General features: G+C 40.8%; 1 protein-coding gene across 2 annotated transcripts in view; it reads left to right on the forward strand.

The window, feature by feature from the left end:
- Positions 1-24,129, forward strand: part of pik3cb (phosphatidylinositol-4,5-bisphosphate 3-kinase, catalytic subunit beta) — a 51,991-nt gene that overhangs the window by 22,551 nt on the left and 5,311 nt on the right. For both annotated transcript variants that reach the window (XM_053422310.1, XM_053422311.1), the window contains 18 exons: positions 2,700-2,895; positions 5,890-6,118; positions 8,182-8,411; positions 11,079-11,258; positions 11,777-11,944; positions 15,533-15,622; positions 16,409-16,663; positions 16,785-16,881; positions 17,019-17,149; positions 17,534-17,584; positions 18,490-18,678; positions 19,252-19,373; positions 19,641-19,784; positions 19,934-20,033; positions 21,440-21,636; positions 22,055-22,164; positions 22,346-22,424; positions 23,933-24,100. In XM_053422310.1, coding sequence (XP_053278285.1) covers positions 2,737-2,895; positions 5,890-6,118; positions 8,182-8,411; positions 11,079-11,258; positions 11,777-11,944; positions 15,533-15,622; positions 16,409-16,663; positions 16,785-16,881; positions 17,019-17,149; positions 17,534-17,584; positions 18,490-18,678; positions 19,252-19,373; positions 19,641-19,784; positions 19,934-20,033; positions 21,440-21,636; positions 22,055-22,164; positions 22,346-22,424; positions 23,933-24,100 — 2,699 coding nt within the window. In that variant the 5' untranslated portion in view covers positions 2,700-2,736. The remainder of the gene's footprint in view (positions 1-2,699; positions 2,896-5,889; positions 6,119-8,181; positions 8,412-11,078; positions 11,259-11,776; positions 11,945-15,532; positions 15,623-16,408; positions 16,664-16,784; positions 16,882-17,018; positions 17,150-17,533; positions 17,585-18,489; positions 18,679-19,251; positions 19,374-19,640; positions 19,785-19,933; positions 20,034-21,439; positions 21,637-22,054; positions 22,165-22,345; positions 22,425-23,932; positions 24,101-24,129) is intronic.

Here is a 24,129-nt window from a genome sequence, read left to right on the forward strand (position 1 = left end):
GCTAGCATTGTTAGCACAGGTTTAACAGCACTGTCATGGGCAGGTGTCTACAGTCTTTGTGGGCTCTGACAGATGAGGAAAGGGGGAGAAAATGAGTGTGTCCGTCCAGGTGTTGTATTTACATCATTGCTGATCAGAGCTGGAGCCATCATACATTTATGAAGTGTTCAAAGGGAGGGATGCATTTATTGTTTTGTGCTCAGAGTTGTACAGTCTGGTTCAATGTATCAGATTACTTCCTTTTCCCTTTATTATTTCAATTATTTAAAGATAGACAGACGTGTCCAATTTTTGTTTGGGCTCAGTGAAGGTACATCAGCTGTTTTAGTTTAAAATATAAACATTCCTATATCTAAATTTGTGCGTTTAAATGCTATTTTCACATGCAGTAACTCCACAGTCCCCATTAAGAGAAGCTCAGACTGCAATCTACAGTTCGAACAACACCCGGAAACACACAGCATTGTTTTCCATTTGCATGGCTGATAATGTTAAGTGACTGAGATTGTGGCTCCAAATGCACCGCAGATATGCGTCCATCCTTAGGCACGTGGCATAACGGAGGCTCATCTGCTGGTAGCTGGAGCACTTAGCTTGGAGAGGAAAGACCATTAGAGGCATCAGGCCCGTCTTTTTTAATGGGCTGATCAGGACGAAATGGAGATGGACATTTGGCCTGGTGGAAGAGTTAATGGTCTAGTCCACTTGAGAACAAGGTAATGAGAAAAAGGCAGGTGGAAGTGGTGTGACTGTGCATCTGTGGTTGAGGAACGGGTCCTAATGGAAACCAGGCTGTGGGCTGTTTTACACCAACCACCACCAGCTGATAAGCCACTTACTGCAGCTCTGTGGAATTCCCTGCACTCAACATGCAGCCTGCATGTGTTTATGTGTGTTTTCTTGTTGTCTGGCTTGTATCTACTATAGTATGGAGTGGATGTTTGCAGTGTGACATAACAATGCGCTGATATGTATTGATTTGGGCCTACTGCATTTCTCATTGGCCTTTTCCAGCCTGTGTTTTTGAACGCACACAGAGAAACTGCATGAGTCAGGCAGGTGGCTTTCTTCCCTGGTCCTTTTTTAATAAATTACCTTGGTAGTGCTCTGTGTTGTGCTGTGTGTGTGTGTGTGTGTTTATGGACGACATGACTGGATCATATGTATTTATGTGAACGTTCATGCCTACATATTCATCAAGTGTGATACATATACTTCCTTCTCTGTGTGTGTTTGGTGCCAGGGAGGAGCAGATTGTCAGATGAGGGGAGGGCAGGCTGACCTTTTGTTCTATTTGCTTAGTGGGCATTCCTCTTAGCACTGGCCCTCATCCAAGTAAAAGCCAGTGGCCTTCCACAGTACAGCGCTGCCCCCATAGGGACACAGTGAGACTTTTTACACGGTGCTGAGAGTTGCTGTGGCCGGTCAGAAAACGTTTAAACGACTTGTTGGTTCGTCACATCGTCTAAAGCTAACTAACTTGACAACAGGCCTAAATTAAACTTGTCTGCTGTCAGTTTGTGTCTGTCCGCACACCGTTGTCGGTACTCCTCAACGATAGTTTGTGGGAGAAGAACCGCCAATATGTACAACCACAAGTGTTTCTTCAGCTCAAACAAATTAGACCTAGCGTTTTGACACCTTTTGACTTATCGTATTGTTAAATTAAGCTCCGGCTTCATATTTTTGAACCATGACCTTCAGGGTTTATAACAAGAAACTCATAAATGACGATAATAATAATAATAATAATTTTATTATATAGTACCTGTCAAAGCAGATTTTACAAAGTGCTTCACAAAGTGCTTGTGTGAAGTGTTTGAGTTCACAAAACAGTTTTGGAGTCTGAAGTAGATAATGATTGATTTTTCATTTTGGAATCAATGAAATCATAAATGAAATAAATCAAATTTGATTTGAATAACCCATATTCACAAATTGTCTCATACGTCTTAGAAGGGTGCAACATCCGACCCTTAACCCTCAACAAGAGAAAAGACAAACTACCCAGAAAAACACTACTGAATAAAGAAGGAGATCAGATTTAGTATCCGCAGATGAACTGTGGTGTTGTGGGAATCACAATGTTCCTCTCAACATCATGACTGTCTGCCATCCACAAAGCCAAAGTTTCACATTTCTTTATTTCTTGGAAAGAAGCCACTAAATGTTCTGCTTTTCAAACTTCTTTCTTCAAGCTACGCATCTCTTCCTCTATGATTTGATCTGTTCTTATGTTTGACGTCTTGAACTTGTGCATGTGCAGCTCTCTGCCTTGTTTAAACCAGTCTCAAATTATCCTCATGATAGCTGAACGGTGACTGGAATCCAACACCAACTTGCAAGGTTTCCAGTAAAGTGATGTCAACATGGGATTGTAACATGCTCACATGAGATGTGTTTGTTTTTATGTTCATGGAATTCACTGAATGTGAAGAAGGTGGATGACTCAAAATATAATTTCTGTTAGTTCTCTAGTTGTTTGGCCAGCTCTCTAACCTCAGTGGTCATTTCCTCCCTGTAATTAGGTTTTAAAGGCTGCTTGTCCCACGTCCGCACCCTTCAATTAACAGAATGACCTATTAAGAACTATTATATCTGCATAAATGGAGAGTAAAGTATCTAAAAATAAAGGATAAAGTAGATTAATACAATCAAGCCTGATGTTAGTTTGTCGTCTCTCTCTTCTGTCCGTCCAGGTCCTTATGGTTGAGGTGGTGTGCTGTGCCCCTTGCCATGCCTCCTGCCATGACAGACCTCCTGGACATATGGGCGGCACACTCGCCCCTGGCCGGACACCCTCCGGCCCATATCTCTGTGGACTTTCTGCTGCCCACTGGTATCTACATCCAAATGGATGTTCCACATGAGGCCACTATTCAGCACATCAAACTGGTGAGTGACATTGGATGTGTTTAGAGCATGATGGCATCCCTACAATCAGATTTCCAACTACTTAAAGAGATATGTGTCTGCTGAGCGGTCGACCCAACACATTAATTTAATTTATAAACTCAGTGTCCTGAAGCTCCATTATTGTCCTTGCATGCCTCTAGGCCTGTATAGTCACAGCCTATACAACTATAAATGATAAGTACACACACACACACACACACACACACACACACACACACACACACACACACAGTCACAGTCACACACACACACACACACACAGTCACAGTCACACACACACACACACACAGTCACACAGGTAACCACTTAGACATTATCTAATGCATGTTTTGACCGAGATGGCTTTTGAGGTAAGTCAGGTGTTTTTTGTTCATCAGCATGCAAATACCTTGTGACATCATGCATGACTGCAGCCAATAATTTGAAGTGGATGGTTTTGAGAAGTTATTAAGAGAATAACACTAAAGTGTGTGTTGGTCTGCAGGGATTTTAAAATTATCATATTACCATTGATACATGTGAATGAGAACACGGAAAATTGGAGACATCTGTATGATGCCACAGGAGATGAAATACAATATCACTGCTGCTACCTTCCCCTTACTTGAGGGCTGAACTTCATGGCGGTGCTTTTATGCCTCCTTGCCAGAGGCTTTATGTAACCGGGTACCCTTCTGTACGTCCCATTATTGTTAACTAGATATTTGTTGTTAAGAGAAGGTGGGCATTGGCACAAATGTTCACTTTCAGCTTTCAAAGGTCAAAGTCAAATGTATATTGACTGAAACTGTAATGGTTGGCGGAGGCATACAAGCGCAGGGCAGTAATTCTATGTTTTAGACTACACTGTACTGATGGCTGTTCAGGATATTCATATAGGCAAACCAACACTATACTGCATCATGTCCCAAACAGCCTCACAAATCCTGGATTCTTTATGAATCTACTCCACAAAGGAAAATATTGATGATCTTTAATTGTATTTAAAAACGTTGTGTATTTACATGGTGGCACAAACATGTTCTCCACAGGCAAACATTGCAAATAAAGCCAGAGGAGCCTGTTATGAATGGGTCTGGAAAAGGTCTCGCATTGAATCAAATCCATTCTGGCCTGTTCAGCCCTGTAACGTGACCAGAGACACAGACAGATTTCACTTTGTCAGACATGTACAAATATTTGCTATCAACAATAATGCTACTGTTGACTTTTCATGGAATGATACGATGATGAGTGAGGTTTTCCCAAGTTCACTGGACTATATGTTAACGTGGTCATTCATGCATAAGAGATGTCTGTTGGCATGGACACGTGAGCGATATTCATTGATTCCCTGAGGGAAGCACAAACAGAAGTGAGCGAGCGGGAGGGAAACAGACTCCTTTTGAGCCTTTTCTGTGAAATGAAAGCGAAGACAAATAGGAAGAGTGTTAGTTTAGCCAAAGGCTCTTTATCTGCGATCTTACAGTATAGAATAAAAAAAGCTGGCTTATGAGTGACTCAGGTTTCTTAGAAAGCAAACACTTTAGAAATGTTTTGTGAAAATGACTTATTTTCCCTTTGTATCTTTTTGGCTTGTAAACCTGTAAAAAAAATGGAAATTGAATATGTATAAAAATTACACCATGGCAATTATTCTATAAAGTAATCAATTTCCGAGAAGATTATGCAATGAATGATTAAATATTTTATGCATATCTCATGTGGTTTGCGGAGAGATGTTTTGAACATAACATGAAATCATGAGTGCTCCTAGAGAAGAAGGTATTCGTTGTGAGGGTAACTGCATCCTGTTCCAGTTTATGCTACAGCACAGCTCCATAGCCTCAGACAACAACACGCGTACAATTTGACACCCGACCCAGTGATCATGCTGTGGAGGCACAGACGCATGAATCATGCTAGGATTGGCTGCTGGACATATTATTCACATCCTGATCGGCTAACCCAGAAGCTGCATCATGTTGCTATGAGTCATGTTTGACTGTGACCATTAAGCATACAGTTTTATTAATATATTGCATTATACTACGTGTTATTCTTGTTTGTTTTAAGTAGGGTTAGCAGATAAAACAATAACAGTAATTATTGCAATATAATGTTCATCAAAAGGAAAATAAGAAAAGTTTAAATATGTATCGATAACTTCACTCATGAGATCACTCATGTGTCTTAATACTTAAAATGAATAATAATGTGAATTTATAGAGATAAATATCAATATCAACTCATTTGAAAACGTTTTATTTTAATATAGTTTTTAGCAATATCTCCCAGTCTGGGCATCTACCTTCTTCGACATACGTCTGTCTGTGGAACACATATCTCAAAGTATATCAACTCAGATCAGATTCTAGGATAACTCCTAGACTTTGACTTCTTAAGCTTTAGGAAATTACAGAGCTTTTAGTTGACAACATGGCTCTGAGGATTGTTGAGGATTGTTGAGGATAGCTGTCATAGCATAGCTGACATGCCATGTATGAAAAAATAACAGTTTTGTTTGTTTCAGTTTTGTTTATTGAAAAACAGTAACTATAAAATCTTCATTGCATGATAAACACAATGTTTTTTTTACTCCACCTAACTGTTTATAAGAACATCTAGCAAAGAAACAATAAAAAGTAACAGTATATTGTAGAACTTTTTGAGGAGGACTCACTTGTGACAAGGGGTTTGAAGTAGCTCCAGAGCATCAACACAGTCCAAACAGTGAAGCAGAGTTAAAACAGGCACTGCATTAGTCGGGATAATTATCGATATTTACAGAGTCAAGATTATTTAAAATGTTGCAGTAAGAAGTTGCTGTTCGCTTTGTTTTATTGAAGCCTTTTAAAAATCATCTTATGACTTCATACTTCGTATCACCATCCTGGCTGCTCATATTATAAGTAGGATTTATTTGATTTGGTCTAATGGAGACCTGAGGTTTTGTGGTATTGCAGTACTTAAGTTCTTCTTTTGACTCTCCAGCTATTATGGAAACAGGCTCAGACGTTGCCACTCTTCGCCGGCCTGGGCGAGATGGAGAGCCACATGTTCGAGTGTGTCAACCAGGCAGCTGTGCACGAGGAACTGGAGGACGAAACTCGCCGGCTATGCGACGTCCGCCCCTTCCTGCCGGTTCTCAAGCTGGTGACACGCAACTGCGGCCGAGCAGAGCGTCTGCTGGACTCCAAAATCGGCGTGCTCATTAGCAAAGGTGTGGCACCGTACTTCTAAGATTTTTTTCCCCTTAATTTATAGGTTTCAAATCATCATGCAAGCTCTCACATACATTACTCCCTCTTTGACTCATTCATGTACAGTCCCTCTTTGACATTCCTAATAAAGAAAAGCACTCAAGAGTAGGTAAGTGGGAATGTAACTCCTTCCTGCGCACAACGATCCTTAAGCACCTCCTCCAGGACACTAAGTAGCTCTCCTACTCAGCATATTCACCCGAGCCATCAGACCGGAAGCCCGTCTGCAGCTGGCTTCAATCAGATGTCTTCCATCACTTGTCACCTTGAATTATCTCTGCTGAAGATTCTGCCTTTTCGAGGAGCAGAGAAGATCGATCATGACCCTGATGTGAATAAACGTGTTGAAGCTCAGATCCAATGATATTTATTCATGCACAAGAGGAAAGAAAGAGTAACACAGTCAAGCTTATTAGTTAGACTCTAGTAGCTAATAGAGCTGCAACAAGATTATTCATTGAGTGGTCGATGGATAGATGATCAGCCATTTTCCCTGCTCTATTAAATACATAATTTTAGTCGTTCATTGAACATTTGCTGACTTCAGCTTCTCAAATGTGAAGATTTTGATGTTAATATGTATGCTTTTGAATTTCAATCAAATAAATATATATTAATTTAAATGATGTTGAACTTTCTACAGACACAATTATTGGCTAATGGGTAAAAAAATGATCATTCTGCTGAGAAATCAATAATGGAATTAATTGTTTGTTGTAGTCCTACCAGCGTATGTATATTTGAATGAATTGTGGTCCATGCACTCTTATAAATGTTTATTGTTTGTAGACAAGCAGATACAAAAACAATTGTAAAGCACTATTTCCTCCTGTTCACTAACACCATGTCCACACAGAAGCAAATAATTCACTTGTGTCATTGCAGTTATGTGATTGGCTTCTTGTGTTTCTGATTATAAAGCAGATAATTTGCTTATTGGATGCGGTGGTGGAATATGTGTGATGCAACCGCCATGTTTGGAGTTACAAACTTTTCTTTTCAAGATTCACAAAGTGGCTTGTGTGTCTTGCAGCACATTGACAGAGCAGCAGTATCACTCTACAATGGAGGGGTTCACAATATTGAGCTATGGGTCGCACACATTTTGGAAGCATTCAGAGCACATAATACAATCTGTGCCGTTATGCAGGAAATAGAGATGGGGCGGTGGTTGATACCTCCTCTGACAGACATGCAGAATTCTGGAGGGGCTTCGGTCACAGCAGACGTCTTCAGAGGAAGAAAGACAAAGAGGGAGGGAAGGGTCTTTGAGTTTAATTGAAAGCGACTCAGACGATATTGATATGCTTCCCTCCTGGCTCCACTTTGGTCTGACATGATCTTTAGAAAAGCTTTTGTCAGAGGAGAGTGGTGTTTCCAAAGGATCTCCACAAGCACGTCTGGATAGTCCCACACATACACACACAATTGTGCCCCCTCCCCTTCAGAAAAGTTACAAAAAACAACTTGCACACTCACACAATGCTGTTAATGTTGTCCAGAGCCCCACTTTGAAAGCTTAGGGTCATATGAGTGTTAAATGGTTTTAAATGTCAACATATTGTTTTCATTTCCAAGAGACAATTGGGCAGCAACCCTCTGATAAAAGGAAGCTTATACCTCTGGCATTTGGCACCAGTGTCAATATTAAGAGTCTATACTTTAATCCATGAGGGACTGCAAAATGTGAACCTTCAATACATTCATTACTGCGAGGCGTATATGTCTTATATCATGATTTGTAAGGGTTTAAACGTATTTTACGACAATGTTAAAGCATGTGCAGACTATGTAGTATTTTCTTACTTGCAGTGCGTTTTGAGCTTTACAAGCTTCATGAGTTCATATAAAAAAACACTGATTAATTGATTGTTTCCTAAGGCAGAATTACTGTTATTTTATATTCTCATAGAACATTATTAAAAAGCAAAGATATTGCTGTAATCTCGTCTTTCCTCTTTAATTAAATACTGATATATTTTATGGAAGTTATGTAACGGTGACCTTAACTAACCTCTACTAGGTCTCCATGAACTCGACGCTATCAACGACCAGGAGGTGAAGGACTTTCGCAGTAAGATGTTCCGCTTGAGCGAGGAGAGGATGCAGCGAGTCCAGACCATGACGAGCACAGAGTGGCTGCAGGCCTGCTTCTCCCCACAGCTGGAGCCCGCGGCCGGGACGCCCGTGACCGATGGACTCAGTGACCGCTCAACCGACCTGAAAGTCACCATCCACTTCTCTCAGTCTCAGGTGAGAGTCTGCGACACAAGTCTGAAAGATGATGACAACAGTTGCAGAGCGAGTGTATGTGTTAAGTGAAAGACATTTCCCCCGAAATAAAGTCATTAATGTAACAGACAAATGTGTCTGCAGCATTAGGTCGAGTAATTGAGTGGTCCCCATTTGACAACAGACGAGAAAGATGGAATTACATATACCCTCTTTATTTTTTATTAAATAACTGCTATTTTTTTTATTTGCTGTTATCAAAGGAAGTTACAAAAATAATATCACAATAATGTTGTCTTTGTCCTGACTCTTCACAACCAAACCAGTAAGCAATGCTGTACACATGAAGCTTTATTAGTTTGTTCTATTTTGTACCATGAAATGTATTGAGAAGGTCATCTAAAAATACCTGTCTACTGCCTGTTTGGAGAACTATGACCAAACAAGTCTTATGGGGACGCAGGAGTACATGATATTTCATACAGTTCAATTTCTTATTAAAGCTTGTTGGTATTTTCGGTAGAATGATTTTTAGAGAGGTCGTGATACTGAAACCTGGATTGGAAATGCCTCTGACACTTATGAAAATGCTGGAACTGAAAATGTCTATGAACAGATCTGATACCACGTCTTAAAAGTATATTAGTTTCACGCAGATAAAGAAATGCTATTTAATTTCCCCAGAAAACACTTCTTGCTACAAACCAGTAGATGGTCTTGTATTGCCGTTGGTAAGTACTGTTTTGGAGCAGTGAAGAAGAAGCGATGTCTGGTAGTGTAGTGTTAGCCAGAGCTAGCTAGAATGTCAACAATTTGGCAGCATTTCACACTGGAAAATCCCACAAGTATAACAACTATTGCAGCCAGTGTTGCCAGTTGCAACATCATAAGGCTTTTGAAGATGCATCACATGAAACAGCATGAGGAGTTCACCAAGGCAAGGGGAAGAGAGGATTTGTTTCTGTTCAGAGGTTCTATGGCATTCATTCTCTGTATGTATTTGTTTTTCAAATAGTTTAACCCTAGTCGGGTCCTACAACAATTATAGCAGTCATTACTTCCATGCAGGGTTAGAAGCATATAGCTGTTAGAATACATGATATTTTAGTTTTTTTAATGCACTGGAATCAATGGGATCTTGTTATCCACCAATATGCAAAGTCCAGTTATCAGGAAGGGGAAATGTTATATGAACCTCTCTTGGACGAGTTGTGCATTTTGTTAATTGTAAATATTACACATTCTTTCAACTGCATTAAAAAATATACATTTAAATGTTACATACAAACTAATTTATTAAATATATGTTTGTTACTTTAAATCATCATTATAATTACTCTCTTATTATTAGGTATAACTTTTAAAAGTGCGATGTAGCCATGCTGGTAAGATAAGAAGTCCATAGATATTGTCTGTACAACATCTGTGCATACATGATGAGCTCTGTCTAACCATGTGACTGACTGCATCACTATAGCAAACCAAACCATCTGGTTAGCGTAACAGAAGGTGAACAGGTGACTCCATCAGGGCAGCACATTTCCATAGCTCATCAGCCTGGGCTGTTCTTCTGCTCACAGTTGGCAGCTTCAAAGTCACATGACTGAGCCCGGATAGCTCATCATGTGACTAAAGCAAGTGGGTCAAAACCATCAGTGAAATTATGCCATTATCCCTGACACACACACACACACACACACACACACACACACACACACACACACAAACACACATTAGCATGAGAGCTCAAGGGACCAAAGCACTGATTAAAATGAACCTTTCTTCTTCTGTCCTCTGTACTCTCTGTCATCTTCTATTTGTTTCTTTGCTTTGTTTGAGAGATAGTAGTATTTCATCATAAAACAGATAGTCATGTCCCTCCAGACTCTTGTATGTCAGTTTTGATGAACATCATGGACACACAAACGCAAACAGACAAGAGCGGGCCATCTGTACCGCTGTGCTCAGGTGGACGTTGCCAGGAAGTCTTGTTTAGGAGGTCAGACACAATGAGGCTCATTACAGACAGGAAGTGTGGTGCTTTGGTTTATTGTTGTCAAGTGAATATGACAGGGTTTCAGTGTGAACCTTCTCACTGACATCATCAGGCCTAATCGGTGGTGTTACTCACTGCATTACAATCTGAAAATAATTTCCCCCTCAGATCAGAGACATATTGTAAAATGCTGGGTCTCTGTGTGGATAGCACACAGTTATTGGTTCTGTAGTTCCACCATATTGTAGCCATGACTTTTTTAGATGTTAATTATTAATGGATGACATTTTTATTAGACCTGCGGGAAATTAGAATTCCCTCTCAGGTATCAGGTCAGCGCTGTGCTATAAATATCATAAAGCAGTCAGTATGTGTGTGGCTTTCAGAACATTCTGCCTGGCTGTGGTTGTTCGTGAGGGAATCATATTTTACACATTTCACGCTGAACTTCATCCAGCCATGAATGTACACATATCCAAATGATTATATTTTTTACTCAGCCCTGTACATTCTCTCATTTCTTTCCCGTCTGCTTTTGTGACATATTTTAGTCATGATTTGACTAAACCACATATCTGTTAGTTATTATTTCAAAGGTTAGAGTCACATTGTAAACACAAAAATTGAAATATAAAATAAAAATGTAACCTAACTCAATCTCTCTGTCTCTGTTTTCCTTTCGTGTCTTGCAGGACTCAGCCAGCCTGAAGGTGCCATCATCCTGCACCACTACAGAGCTGATGGAGCTGGCAGTGAAGAAGTGGCTGACCACCCATGGCCCTGAGGAGGAGGCATGGAAGAGTCAGTATGTACTGAGGCTCAGCCAGTGTCAGGAGTTCCTCTGTGGAAACCACCCACTGATTCAGTACAAGGTCAGTGGCTACACAGAAGACTAGTGTCTATATATATGTATGACTATATGCGTGTGTGTGTAGTGTTACTTGTTAGATTTCAGTGTCAGTCCTGTGACGGAGAGAGCTGTTAAAACACATGTGTGTGGCCTAAGAATAATCCCACATGGAGAAGCTGACATATATCTAAATATATTGAGAATTTAATGTTAGCATACAAAAATGTCTTTGTAACCAATGAGAGTTTTAACATCGCCAAGGAGGTCATAGTTTCATCTGGATTTTTTTGTTTGTCTGTCTTTTATTTAGCAGCATTAAACAAAGACTATTAAATGGATAACCAAGAAACTTAGGATCATGTGGTGTGGGTCAGGGAAAATCCAGGACTTGTGTTCGTTGTCTTTAACATAGCAGGATTGGTCGTAGTTGACATTTAAATCAGGCATTATTCGGGGGTGAACAACATCCAGCTTTTTGCATTAGCAAAGGCTAACAGATGCACTTGGCTAAAGAGCATGCCTGTCCTGTCTTGTTCGCAGTATATCCGCACGTGCATGAAGGCCAAGGAGTCGCCCCACCTCACCCTGGTCCACACCAGCACCATCAATGCCATGTTTGACAAGGAAATCTCCACCATCGGAGCTGTGGTTAGCCGCAAGTCCTCCAACCCACCTTTACCACTACCTCCCAAGAGAAGGGTTCCCACGGTGAGTTCAGAAACATCTCATGTTTTTCTGAGAGAATCGGGGATTTACAAGTATGCAGGTCAACTGATGTGACATGTAACTGATTTGTGTCTCATTGGGCTAAATTGGTAATTCTCCTCACATCCTATTTTTAGCCTGGTCTAATTATTGTCGGTCACTCGTATATCTATCTCATGCCTGCAAATTTGAACAGGGATCACTCAATATCTGCCAGTGTTTACTGAGCTCTTTTTTTGTGTAACCAAAATAGTAAAAGCTCCACAGTTTGATGCACCTGCCGTGAATGAGGCAGCTGTGGAGGTTTACCAAGTAAACATGTACATGGGGACCTGCCACCTGTCGTTTAATGAGGCAGTGTTTCGGAAACCACCTCTTCACTGCTGCTGCCAGGTGCACGGTGAAAACACCCCTCGATGTGTGCGTCCGCATTTTAAATGTCAGGTTGACTTTCTTTGGCCTTCGTTAGCGACTCCCCTGTGGTTTTAATTGGCCGATGCAAAGTACCATGGTGATGTGTGGTTTGGCTAGTCTGAAAATATTACAGGTGGGAGCCATCATTTGAAACATTACTGCAATATATTGATAACATATGATTATAAAAGCGTTAGAACAAGTATGTCATAACTTGGTCTTACTTACCCCACATTATGCTTAGAGTGTTTGTTGGTGAATAGCAAAACTAACTTTCAATTTTACCTCACTTCCAAATTTTTTGATTAATACATATAAACTCACTGGACAATATGATGTATAGATGAACTAAGTGTTAATTGTGTTTCATAATCTATGATGACTTAAGGATTTGAAACAAATTACAAATCCACACTAAATTAGATGTAACCTACCGTCCAATAGTAGTACCCATGATTTCCTGAAAAAAATATTTTCTAGGTCGATACTAGTGATTTTTTATTATAAAGTAATCAGCTAATTATTTTCTTGATTAATCTTTCAGTTTGTCTTTGAAATTGTCCCTGGTTATGTCTCAATGTGTCATGATTTTTCAAACCAATATTCCAAAACTTCTCTATACCAGAAGACAAAGAATCATCAAAGACTGCTGTTCATACTCCAAATATGAACAACGCTTCTGCACTTCCTCCTTCTATCCAGGAATTAAGTCAAAATATGCTGGATATGAACGTTGACAAGGTTACAAGGTCCCACCGATATAAGAGCTTGACCAATCGCAAGTCAGTCTCAGCTGTCAATCATGACATTTCACCACCTTTTTAGTAACTAATTAAACTACACTTAATGAAAAAATGACCACGAAACCAGTAACATTTAAGTGTTTGGTTACCGATCGGATCATTTTTAGGATCATAGTTTCATAATGAACCAGAACATTTTACACTTCTCCAAATAACAATATATTTTAAAATTTGTTCTTTAAGCATTTTGCTAGTCAATTTATTGTAGAGCTGTCTGCGCTATTTGCCTCGTAGTCACTTGGTCTCGCCATCTCGCACACTTGTGTTATTGTCCATAAAGTTACCATCCACATAGCGACGGTAAAACTGTATTTTACACTAATATGTAAACTGCAATAAAACCCACGATCCATTCAGAGCCAAAGGGGTTGATCTGTACAGAACACGGCTCAACCGTGGTCCATTACACCACTAAGAGATTTCTACGATGACAGAAAGATCTCTTTCAGAAAGATGGATTTGACATGTACCTAAACGTGTTCAGCATGTACAACATGGAGGAGGAAGGGTTGATGAACTATAATTCAGCCAGCCACCAGGGGCGATTGAGATGTTTTGTCTTCACTTCCGGGGTACGGTTCATCTCGGCCATCTTTACATTCTCTGCTTACATTTAAGTATATTAATTTAAGAAGATGGATTCTTGAATTAATATTTGTCCAAATTTTGTTTGGGGTTTTTGCCTTTTATATAAACGTCAGTGTAGAGGGAAGCAGTAAATGTGGGGGGAGAGGGTGAAGAGAGAGGTGACGTGTCTCTGCAGATTGAACCATGGATGTCGTGATCATGTGTTATATGTTGTACCCTGTAGGCAATAACAACATGTCTGACAGTTTTAGTCTTTTCGACTGGAACCATTATCCAAACCATGTGCCCTGCAAACTCAAAGAGTCTTGTTTTCATCAACACAGAAATATCTCATTGCATGTTTTTCCTGTTTTCAACCCTCGTCTCCTCCTGGCGAGACAAATGTGACACTGTTTTTCCTCTGGTGAATAGCGCTCATGTTTACAGCTCGCTCCAAATCAAATCATCAGGGTGTCGAACTGTAAATATGGAACAAAATCATGTTTCACCAATAACGGTATAATTTCAGTGGCTTTTCTGGTCTGACTTGTCTAATAGACCTGATTAGAAGATTTTAAAGTCAGGACAGGGCCTCACTGACATCCTCTTTTGGTTTCGTTCCAAGTTTGGTGTTTAGACACAGAGATGAAAGAGCCTCTGTTGTTAGATTCACTCCTTTATAAATAGCACGAGGAGAACAGGACAACTAATTTGTTTTCCTTTTTTCAAGAAGCTCTCTAAACGTAGCTGATAGTGTATTTTCTTTTTCTTTTGCAATTTAAATTTTATTGAATTTTAGGAGAACATAAATACACAAATACACTACAAAACAAGGAAGAAATGACAATACATGTACAAACAACTTGAAATAGAGGACTAATACATACACTAGAAAAGGAAAAAATAAATAAGAGTACAAAGAGGGTTTTGTTTATTTTGTCTTGCGTTATTGCTTAGACATTTTTTTAAAGTACTTGTAACTGAAAGTGTTATTTATGAATAAACTTGTCGAGTTGAGGAAGTGGAAGGAAGCAGACTGGTCAGACAGTAAGAAGATTACTGTAAATGTTTGGTTGACTGTGACAGGAAGAAAGATTTATTTTTAACATAGGAACCTTTTACTGGATGCTGTGTTGGAGAAATGCTGACTGATAGTTGCTCTAAACAAAGCAAGAGAAGGAAAACGAGGGAAGCAAGTGTTATTGTGATGATACAGTACCTGAAGCTGTTGTGTCTGCGGACACAAAAATAGCATCATATGGAGATGCAAATTACCCACACTCGCATGAGGGTTTAAACGCAACAGCGCACACACACATCCACCACTAGAGAGAGGTGGGAGAAGTGTGTTAGTTAGTCATGTTCATAGCCTCTAGATATCACGTGATGCTGTTTGTCCTGCTGACTGCTGACGCTTGCAAATCCACTTGGCTTGACATCAGAATGACCCGCCTGACCTCCCCCACATTTGTGTGTGTGTGTGTGTGTGTGTGTGTGTGTGTGTGTGTGTGTGTGTGTGTGTGTGTGTGTGTGTGTGTGTGTGTGTGTGTGTGTGTGTGTGTGTGTGTGTGTGTGTGTGTGTGTGTGTGTGTGTGTGTGTGTGTGTGTGTGTGTGAGGACTATTTGGAACCGAGAACATTTTGGTTGGTCCTTTCTTTCTGGCCCACGTTTAATGTGTCCTCACTAAGATAGATGTACAAATGTGTGTGTGTAGCAGCAGCATGTTTTCACATGGTTGTTACACTGCATTATGCTCGTACTGCTCACTCACTGCAAGTCTCTTTCTCCTCTCACTTTCTCTCTTCAGCAAGTACAGACGTGTGTGTGGGACGTGTCGAGCCCGTTTAAGATAGTCCTTGTGAATGCCTGTAAGGTGAACGCAGAGGAGACGGCCAAGGTAAACCCGCTCTGTCCACCTCCATGAAAGAGTCATTTATGTTCCTGTTAATGCAAGCACAGTTCCCACTGACGGTAGTAACCCATGATGGAGTACAGTGAGTTAGGCAGTGTAAAAACTGTCATGAAAGATTTCAAATTATAGCTGTTTTCAGACATGAAGTCTGGAAACTGTCTGGAGAATTTGGTAAAAAAATTGTCCTGTATTTTGCCTCTCAACCTACAGGAGATAGTGAGCGTCCTCTACGTGTATGACACTTCTATAATCCTGAGAAATTGGCATTCTTCCAGTTTTGCTACCATCGCTTCCTAGAAACATCATCAATGAGCCCCTTCACACAATTTTCCTGCTGTATTCTCACATGAGCTCACTCTGACCTATGGACATTTTACCAGGGGCTGTATCCAGAGCAGCTGACTCGGACATTTACTTTCAGCCATACAGCCCCTCTGGAAAATTGAAGAGATGTACAGACTTAAGGCTTAAGGCAGCTTATTACTTTTATTATACATGCTGCTGTGACTCAAAAACAATAGCTTTAAGGCAAATTCCGAAATTTATATGTGCGTGTAAATGACTGGTTTCTTGGATTGGTCTGCTTGCTACAATGTAATCCTATGGTTCAACTGACACCCAAATTTATTTCTCAATAAACGCTTCTGTCTGAAAAAGCTGAAACAGAATAGTTTGTAAAGGAATATTCAATTTAATTCAAGATTATAAAAACAAGGATGCTATACCCTTGATGCCCTTCCACACACACACCTTCCCCTCCTCTTCACTCAGGTCCAGGTGAGGGCGGGGCTTTTCCACGGCACAGAGCTCCTGTGCAAGCCGGCGGTGAGCGGTGAGAGCAGCGGGCGCTCGGACCACATGTGGAAAGAAAGCACCCTGGAGTTTGAAATCTCCGTCTGCGATCTGCCCCGCATGACCCGCCTCTGCTTCGCCATCTATGCCGTCATGGACAAGGTCAAGAATAAGAAGTCCACCAAAAACCCTCACACTAACAAGTACCAGACCATCCGCAAGGCAGGGAAAGTGGTAAGGTCGCACTCCGACCGACAGTGTCATATGTTTCCACAAATACATCATCTTCACAGGATCATTGATTCATGATATATATATATAAAATATCCCTGTGTTCTCTCTCTCTGGCATCTAGCACTACCCTATAGCTTGGGTCAATACCATGGTGTTTGACTACAAAGGCCAACTGAAGACCGGAGATATCAACCTGCACTGCTGGTCTTCCTTTCCTGGTATAAACACACACACCCTTTATGTCATTTTATGTCCACAAATATTATAAAATCTAAATAAGTTTATCCATTGATTTGCACCCTGCTGTAAAATCGCAACAAACAAGTGTGTGTCTGTTTGTCTTTGCCTTGCCCAGATGAACTTGAAGAAATGCTGAACCCCATTGGAACCATTCAGACCAACCCGTACACTGAGAACGCCACAGCACTGTTCATCCACTTCCCAGACTACTCGTCGCACCCTATTATCTTCCCTCCCTTCGACAAGGTCCGACAGCTGTCAGTCACAGAGCTTGGTTGAGCTCCTTCTCATAGACATCATTTTTACTTGCGCTTAGACCAATGAAAAATCCCAGTAAGCTTGAATATTAAGACACGTGACCAAGTTAGTGCTATGTGATTGTACAACACTGACCATAAACAAGTGGATGGGATGTTTGGGACTTGACTGCAGTTGAAATTGTCATCATGGTGGCGTAGTGCTCCTCATAACAGTACTTAGTGATTATGATAAAGTGGTGGCTGTTTGCATGAGAGGATCAGGACCTCCTCTGCCTACTTAATGCACTCAAGCTGTCAGTGTTGTATCTGTGTGTGTGTTTGTACTGACACGGTGTTCCCCTTGCTTTTTTCCTTTCTTTTTTTTTTACAGATACTGGAAAAAGCTGCAGAGATAGTCCGAAGTAGTGACTATGCACCCATGGTGAGTGTAAGGGGATAAGCATGTGGGCCTGCCTGAACGTCTTAATGCATTGAGAGCACATACAAGTGCAGACAGGGTGAAAACATGGTGGCATATTTGTGACCGGTTGTCCTGGGACAAATAAGCCTGCACCATCATCAAACCGCCACTGCTCACACTGTGACGCGCTCATGCAAGTATAGCCTCTCAAACAAACGCAGGCTGCTAGTTTCTTAAGAAACCCCGGTGTTGTTATTTTTGGCAGGGTGTAGCAGCAAAAAACAAGTTCAGTACAAATCAAAACTGGAGGCTCTAATCAGGTTACTTGTATGTTTTCCTGTCGAACCGCCCCTCAACCTTTTAAAAAAACATACTCCTGGGTGTGTTGCAGCCTGTTATGTAATCCTGTTATGTAGAGGGCATGCCTGAACGCAGCACTTTTAATGTGAGGTGTATGTGGGAAACTAGGATTATCACTCACTTCAAGTTAGTCTAAGTGATTTGTTACTGTATGAACAGATTCACGCAGCTCTGCTAATGTTTTTCCTCTCTAAAGAAAGTTTGCATTCAAGGACATGTGAGTTTGTATTCATATCATGTTTACCTCTAATCGATAAACATAAGACTTGTTTTAAACAGAGACATCTCAGTGTCAGTCCTGTTGGTTAAAGACTTGTAGAATTTAATTCAAGATTCATTTGATTAGAAATGTCAGGACACTTTGATACACTCCTGCCATCTTGTGGTTCCTCTCAGTCACTGCTGCTACTCATCTTTGTCTTACTCACCTTCCACATTCTGTTTCCTCTTCCAATTTATCTTCCTCTGCCCTCCTATCACCTCTTCTCTCCGCCACATCTTTATACTCCCCTCCTTCTCAAACCCCACAACCAACCACTCCTCCTCCCATCATCCCTCTGTCTCAGAGTCGTGGGGGCAAGAAGTTCCACATAGAACTGAAGGAGATCATGGAGCGTGACCCGCTCTCCCAGCTGTGTGAGAACGAGAAGGATTTAATCTGGACACTACGCCATGACTGCCACGAGAATTTCCCTCAGTCGCTGCCCAAGCTGCTGCTCTCTGTCAAGTGGAGCAAACACGAGGACATGGCCCAGGTTAGCCAGTGTGTTCACTGTTTGTCCACTTAAGTGAAGTAGTGAAGTAAATCCATCTCTTTCCCATCCACACTACGGTGACACCAAGTTTCATAGTTCATAATATTACTAATTAAAAAGATGACGTTTATTTCATATATTTTTCTATAAGATTTGTTTTTATCCTTATGTGAGGCCATAAGAGTCCTAATTCCTCCATGTAATTATATACACTCTTCAAGTTGAAAGGAAAATAACTCAACGGAGTTCAAATTTGATGAATAATAAAACTACTCTCACTCAAAGTAACTAATATTAAAAATATATGTTTTAAAAAATATTTAAAAACAGCCTGGAAATAATATTGCCTGTACCAGTTTCAGTTCTACAAATTATATATTGTTTTGTATGTCACAACGTTTATTGTTGTTTTGTGCCAAATTAACATGAGGATTTTGTCGCCACTATTGAGAACAGGATGTTTATATAGCATTTAAACTTTTTATATTGATAGAAATTATTATTTAAATCAAACACCATACATTTTTTTATTATCGGCTTTAAAACTGAAGAATATCAAAACCTCTGTTTCAGCTGCAGGCACTTCTTCAGATTTGGCCCAAACTGAGTCCCAGGGACGCTCTGGAGCTTCTGGACTTTAATTACCCTGACCAGTATGTCAGAGAATATGCTGTGGGCTGTCTGCGTGATATGAGGTAAACATGTGCATCCTCATATCGATTTTATACAATACAGTGTTTTTCTTCCTCTCATATTCAAGCTCTTGCATTAAAATCGTGTGCTGCATATATCCATGAATGACTGTCAGTAGCGTGCTATGTGTTGTCTCTTCCTGAAGAGCACACAGGCACGTAATCCTTTACAATTTACCTAAAGACTTTGAAATAAAATAGAATGTTGAAGCTAGAGAGCTACCTTACACAATCAAACAGCTTCTCTGACCCTGCTCTCTGTGCCCTCAGCGAGGAGGAGCTGTCACAGTACCTCCTGCAGTTGGTGCAGGTGTTGCGTTATGAGCCTTACTATGACTGCGCCCTCACCCATTTCCTGCTGCAGCGTGCACAAGGGAACCGCAAGATCGGACACTTCCTCTTCTGGCACCTGCGGTTTGTACAGTCTCTCTCTCTCTCTCTCTCTCTCTCTCTCTCTCTGTCTCTCTCTCTGTCTGTCTGTGTGTGTGTGAACACGTTTGTGCATTGGAAAGTAAAAGATGCGACCTTCAGCAACAGTCGAGTCTCTCTGCTGCCCTCTACAGGTCAGAGATCCACATGCCAGCTGTTTCAATCCAGTTTGCCCTCATCCTGGAAGCCTACTGCCGAGGCAGCATCCCTCACATTGAGGTTCTAAAGAAACAGGTACATCTCACACACACATTCTCTTTTAGATTTATTCACACATGATCTCACACATGTTTCTGTATCATATCTCATTCTTTATTTCAATAGCTCCGCCTCAGACGTTGACGAAACTTGTAGCCCTCACTGTGAGGTCAGAATAACTGAGGTCTATTGTTATCTGTGTCAGGGCTTTATTTATGGTATTTTTAGCCATTCACAGGGACACCAACGCAACCCCATTGACCTCTAACCTTTAGTTTTGACGGTCACTCCTCTGGACACTTCCTCCTATTTCCTCATCAGAGCAGTAATTTATCTCTCCATTTCCTGTTTTGAAGAGCCTGCACAGTGGGTTCGGATTGCAATGCTTACATAGCACGTTTAAGGAGAATGAACTCAATAATATGGTATAAACAGGGACAATTAATTACAAAAGTGATCTAGAAGGGCGTTGAGTAGAGTTCAAACCTCCAACAAAGCCCAGCTGTCCCGTTATGGAAAGCAAATTTTAATTCACTAGATTGAAGCCAAACAAATTTCACACACTTATAACTATTAGTCCCCTAAACAAGAATCCATGAATTATATTCAGAGAAATTAAACAAAATGTAAAAGTTACTTTCTTCCCTGGCCCATACCGCATCTTTCCGACAAGTTTCATGCTAATCTGTCCAATAGTTTTTGCATAATCTTGCTAGCCAACAGACAAACAAACTGAAAACTTAAATTTATATTTTAATCAGAAATGAAAATGCACTCATTATCTACTCACCACTATGCTGATTGGGGGCTGGGTGAAGTGGTTGAGTCCACAAAACACTTCTGGAGTTTCAGGGATAAATTGTTGCAGCCAAATCCAATACAATTGGAGAATTTGTGAGACATCTTCAGAGGAAAATAAAACAACTGTAAAAAAACATAACATGGTTTATACTGCTCGTGTGGCTGCATTCAAAATCGACTCTAAACGGCATCATTTACATGTGTTTTAAGCCTAAATGTCGGCTGATATCTTCTGACGAGGTGCATTCAGGGGCCGCCAGAAATGCTAACTTTTGCTAACAGCCACTTCTGGTGGACTTTTAGGCTTAAAACACGATGGAAATACCTTGTTTCAAATCGAATTTGAATGTCTGGGCTTGCAGACACTTTGATCATACCACACCAGCAGTATGGAGGCATGTTGTGTTTTTTCTGTTGTGTTAATACGTCTAAAGATGGGTCACTATGTATTATGTCTTCAATTGTATTGGATTCGGCTGCTACACTCCAGAAGTGTTTTGTGGACTCAAACACTTCACCCACCCCTCCATCGGCATAGGGGTGAGTGAATTTCCATTTCTGGGTGAACTATCACTTTAACCTCCTTGGTGGAGGAAAATATTGTTCCAACCTTAACATGATGCATCTTTTGACTCCACCAGGTGGAAGCCCTGAGTAAACTAAAGTCAGTCAATGAGCTGATAAAGCTGGGAACCACCAAAAATGCCCGGAGTAAGACCAAGGAGGCCATGTTGACCAAGGAGGCCATGATGACTTGTCTAAGGCAGAGTGGCTACTCAGAGACTCTGTCCGACCTGCACTCGCCTCTAAACCCCAGTGTCCTGCTGTCTGGCATCAAGTAAGACAACTCTGATATTGCTGAGTATGAGAGTTAAATGTCCTGAACACAGTAATGCAGATATTTTGCTGATCTTTGGCCATTTTGGCCATCATCATTTTCTGCATCTACATGTTAAACAGAGCCTTTTGGAAATAATGACATCACAGCTTACTTCTCTCATGTCCACTGTTGACGAAACAGATGCAGATTAGCTATACTCAAAGACATTAGAAAAGCCAACTATTGCTTTGGTTTTGAATTACTACTGTCGAAGGAAATTAATCTCACTTTTGTTCAATTTAGGTCATGTGGACAGAGATTTTTTTTTTATTGGAGGGAAAAACATCCATTTTAAGAATATCAGCGGTAGTGTGGACAAGGCTTTGTTCACATGTACTTTGCTTCATTCCCTGTCCCTATTTAACTCTTTCATCAGCGTGGAGAGGTGTCGGTACATGGACTCTAAGATGAAGCCGCTCTGGCTTGTTTACAACAACAAGCTGATGGGGGGAGACACCCTGGGAATCATCTTCAAGAACGGAGACGGTAGGGGGATCATAGAGGGGGGGACGGAGGAAGCTTTGGGAAGGAAGATACAAAGAAGAAGTGGGAGGAGGAGGGCAAACTATACTCTGGGGTCATGATCTGAAATCACTTACCATCTTCTGAGTAAATGTTTCCCTTTAAAATTAACAACTTTTATTCCACACTCACTTTCCTTTCGCAGACCTAAGGCAGGACATGTTGACTCTCCAGATTCTGAGGCTGATGGATTTGCTGTGGAAGGAGGCAAATCTGGACCTCAGGTGAGTTCTTGTGCTTAAGTGTGTGTTTAACAGACAGACCTTGTCGAGCTGTTTGTTCCTGCTCTCTGTAGGGAAGGGGAAGCTCTGGTGGGGTGCAGCAAAGGGGGGGGAGACACTTAATTACCCCATGCTAGTTGGACCTCTAACCCTTTTTACACCCAAGATGTCCACACACACACACACACAATATCTGCCTTACATCCTAATCAGATCCACACGTTTGGAAACCCTTTTTCTCTCTTCGTCATACACTGACACATCTGGAGCTGAGCACTTCAGGGTCTGTTTTGACAGTTGAGCTCTAGAACTGTGTTTCAGGTTACAGGGACATGGGTTCAGAGCTTGAACGCAGTGAGGGGACATTAAGATTATGACAAATCACTATGGTGCGGTGGATGCAGGTTTGTTCGGTGATGTCTTGCTGATGTATTTTACCTCCCGAACCTAAGCTTTGTTGTCCACCTGCAGTCGTTTTAGTTGTTTAGCTACTTGGAAATCAGCGCCCACATCAAGCTGAGTCAAAAATGGCTTAAAGGCATTTGGTTTCCATTAAACATGTGTCAGACTGCAAATGAAATCTAGAAATTACTTTGAACCTTTCTGAGGAAATTTAATCCAGGTCACGCAATCTCGCAGCCTGCTGAATGAACAGCTGGTGCCATCTTGTGGAGACAAAAGTGAAAGCAAGTCAGTTGAAGTGAGCAAAGCAGAAAATGTTATATGTTCTGTAGATCATGTGTTTCTCCAGTAATAAATTGTGTTTCAGCCGCTGGCATGGCAACATGATTGCAATTATCGGCTCTATCATCTTAAAGGTTCAGTGTGTAGAATTTAGTGACATCTAGTGGTGTAGTTGCACATTGCAGCCGAATGCCCCTTTCCCTCCCCTTCCAAACATTGAAGAGAACCTGCGGTAGCCTTCAGATGTCATAAAAACTCAAAAGGTGTTTTGTCCAGTTTGGACTGCAGTAAAAAAAAATTGCAGCCTCCGTAGAGAGGACCAACTCCTAATGTTAATATAAAGTATTTAAATAAAAAAGGCTCATTCTAAGGTAAAGAAAATTACAATTTGTACCATTTAGATGTTCACACAACATTTCTGTCAATAGATCCCTTTCAGCTAAATCTTTCACACTGAACCTTTACATTTTCATTATCAGAATAATGAGAAGGAACAGATTTCCCTTTATCAGCTGATAATTTTTTGTCCCTGATAATTATCGTTCATCCCTAACTTCAATGGCTTTGGGTTTTCATTCAGTTGTTGTTTGTCACCATTACATTTAATAGTTATAACCATAAATACAGTTTATGCAGTGTTTCAGGTGTTAACAAAATTGCATTTGCAATAAATTTGTGATTTGATTTGCCTTTATTGACCAGGCTGTATACATATTTTCCTCAGGAAATGTCAGCAGTAGAAACTGCAGCAATAATTGTGAAACATGACTTGAAGAAGTAACGATGTATTTATGTGCTCTTTGCTTCTTTTCCCTGTGCATATGTAGAATTGTACCGTACGGTTGCCTAGCGACAGGTGATCGGGCAGGGCTGATCGAGGTCGTTTCTTCAGCGGACACCATCGCCAACATCCAGCTGACCAGCAGCAACGTGGCAGCGGCGGCTGCCTTCAACAAGGACGCTCTGCTCAACTGGCTCAAGGAGAGAAACTCTGGGTAAGATGCTGATGACTGAAGCTCTTAGG

This window comes from Pleuronectes platessa, chromosome 5, assembly GCF_947347685.1.
Source record: "Pleuronectes platessa chromosome 5, fPlePla1.1, whole genome shotgun sequence".
In the NCBI taxonomy this organism is placed as follows: Eukaryota; Metazoa; Chordata; class Actinopteri; order Pleuronectiformes; family Pleuronectidae; genus Pleuronectes; species Pleuronectes platessa.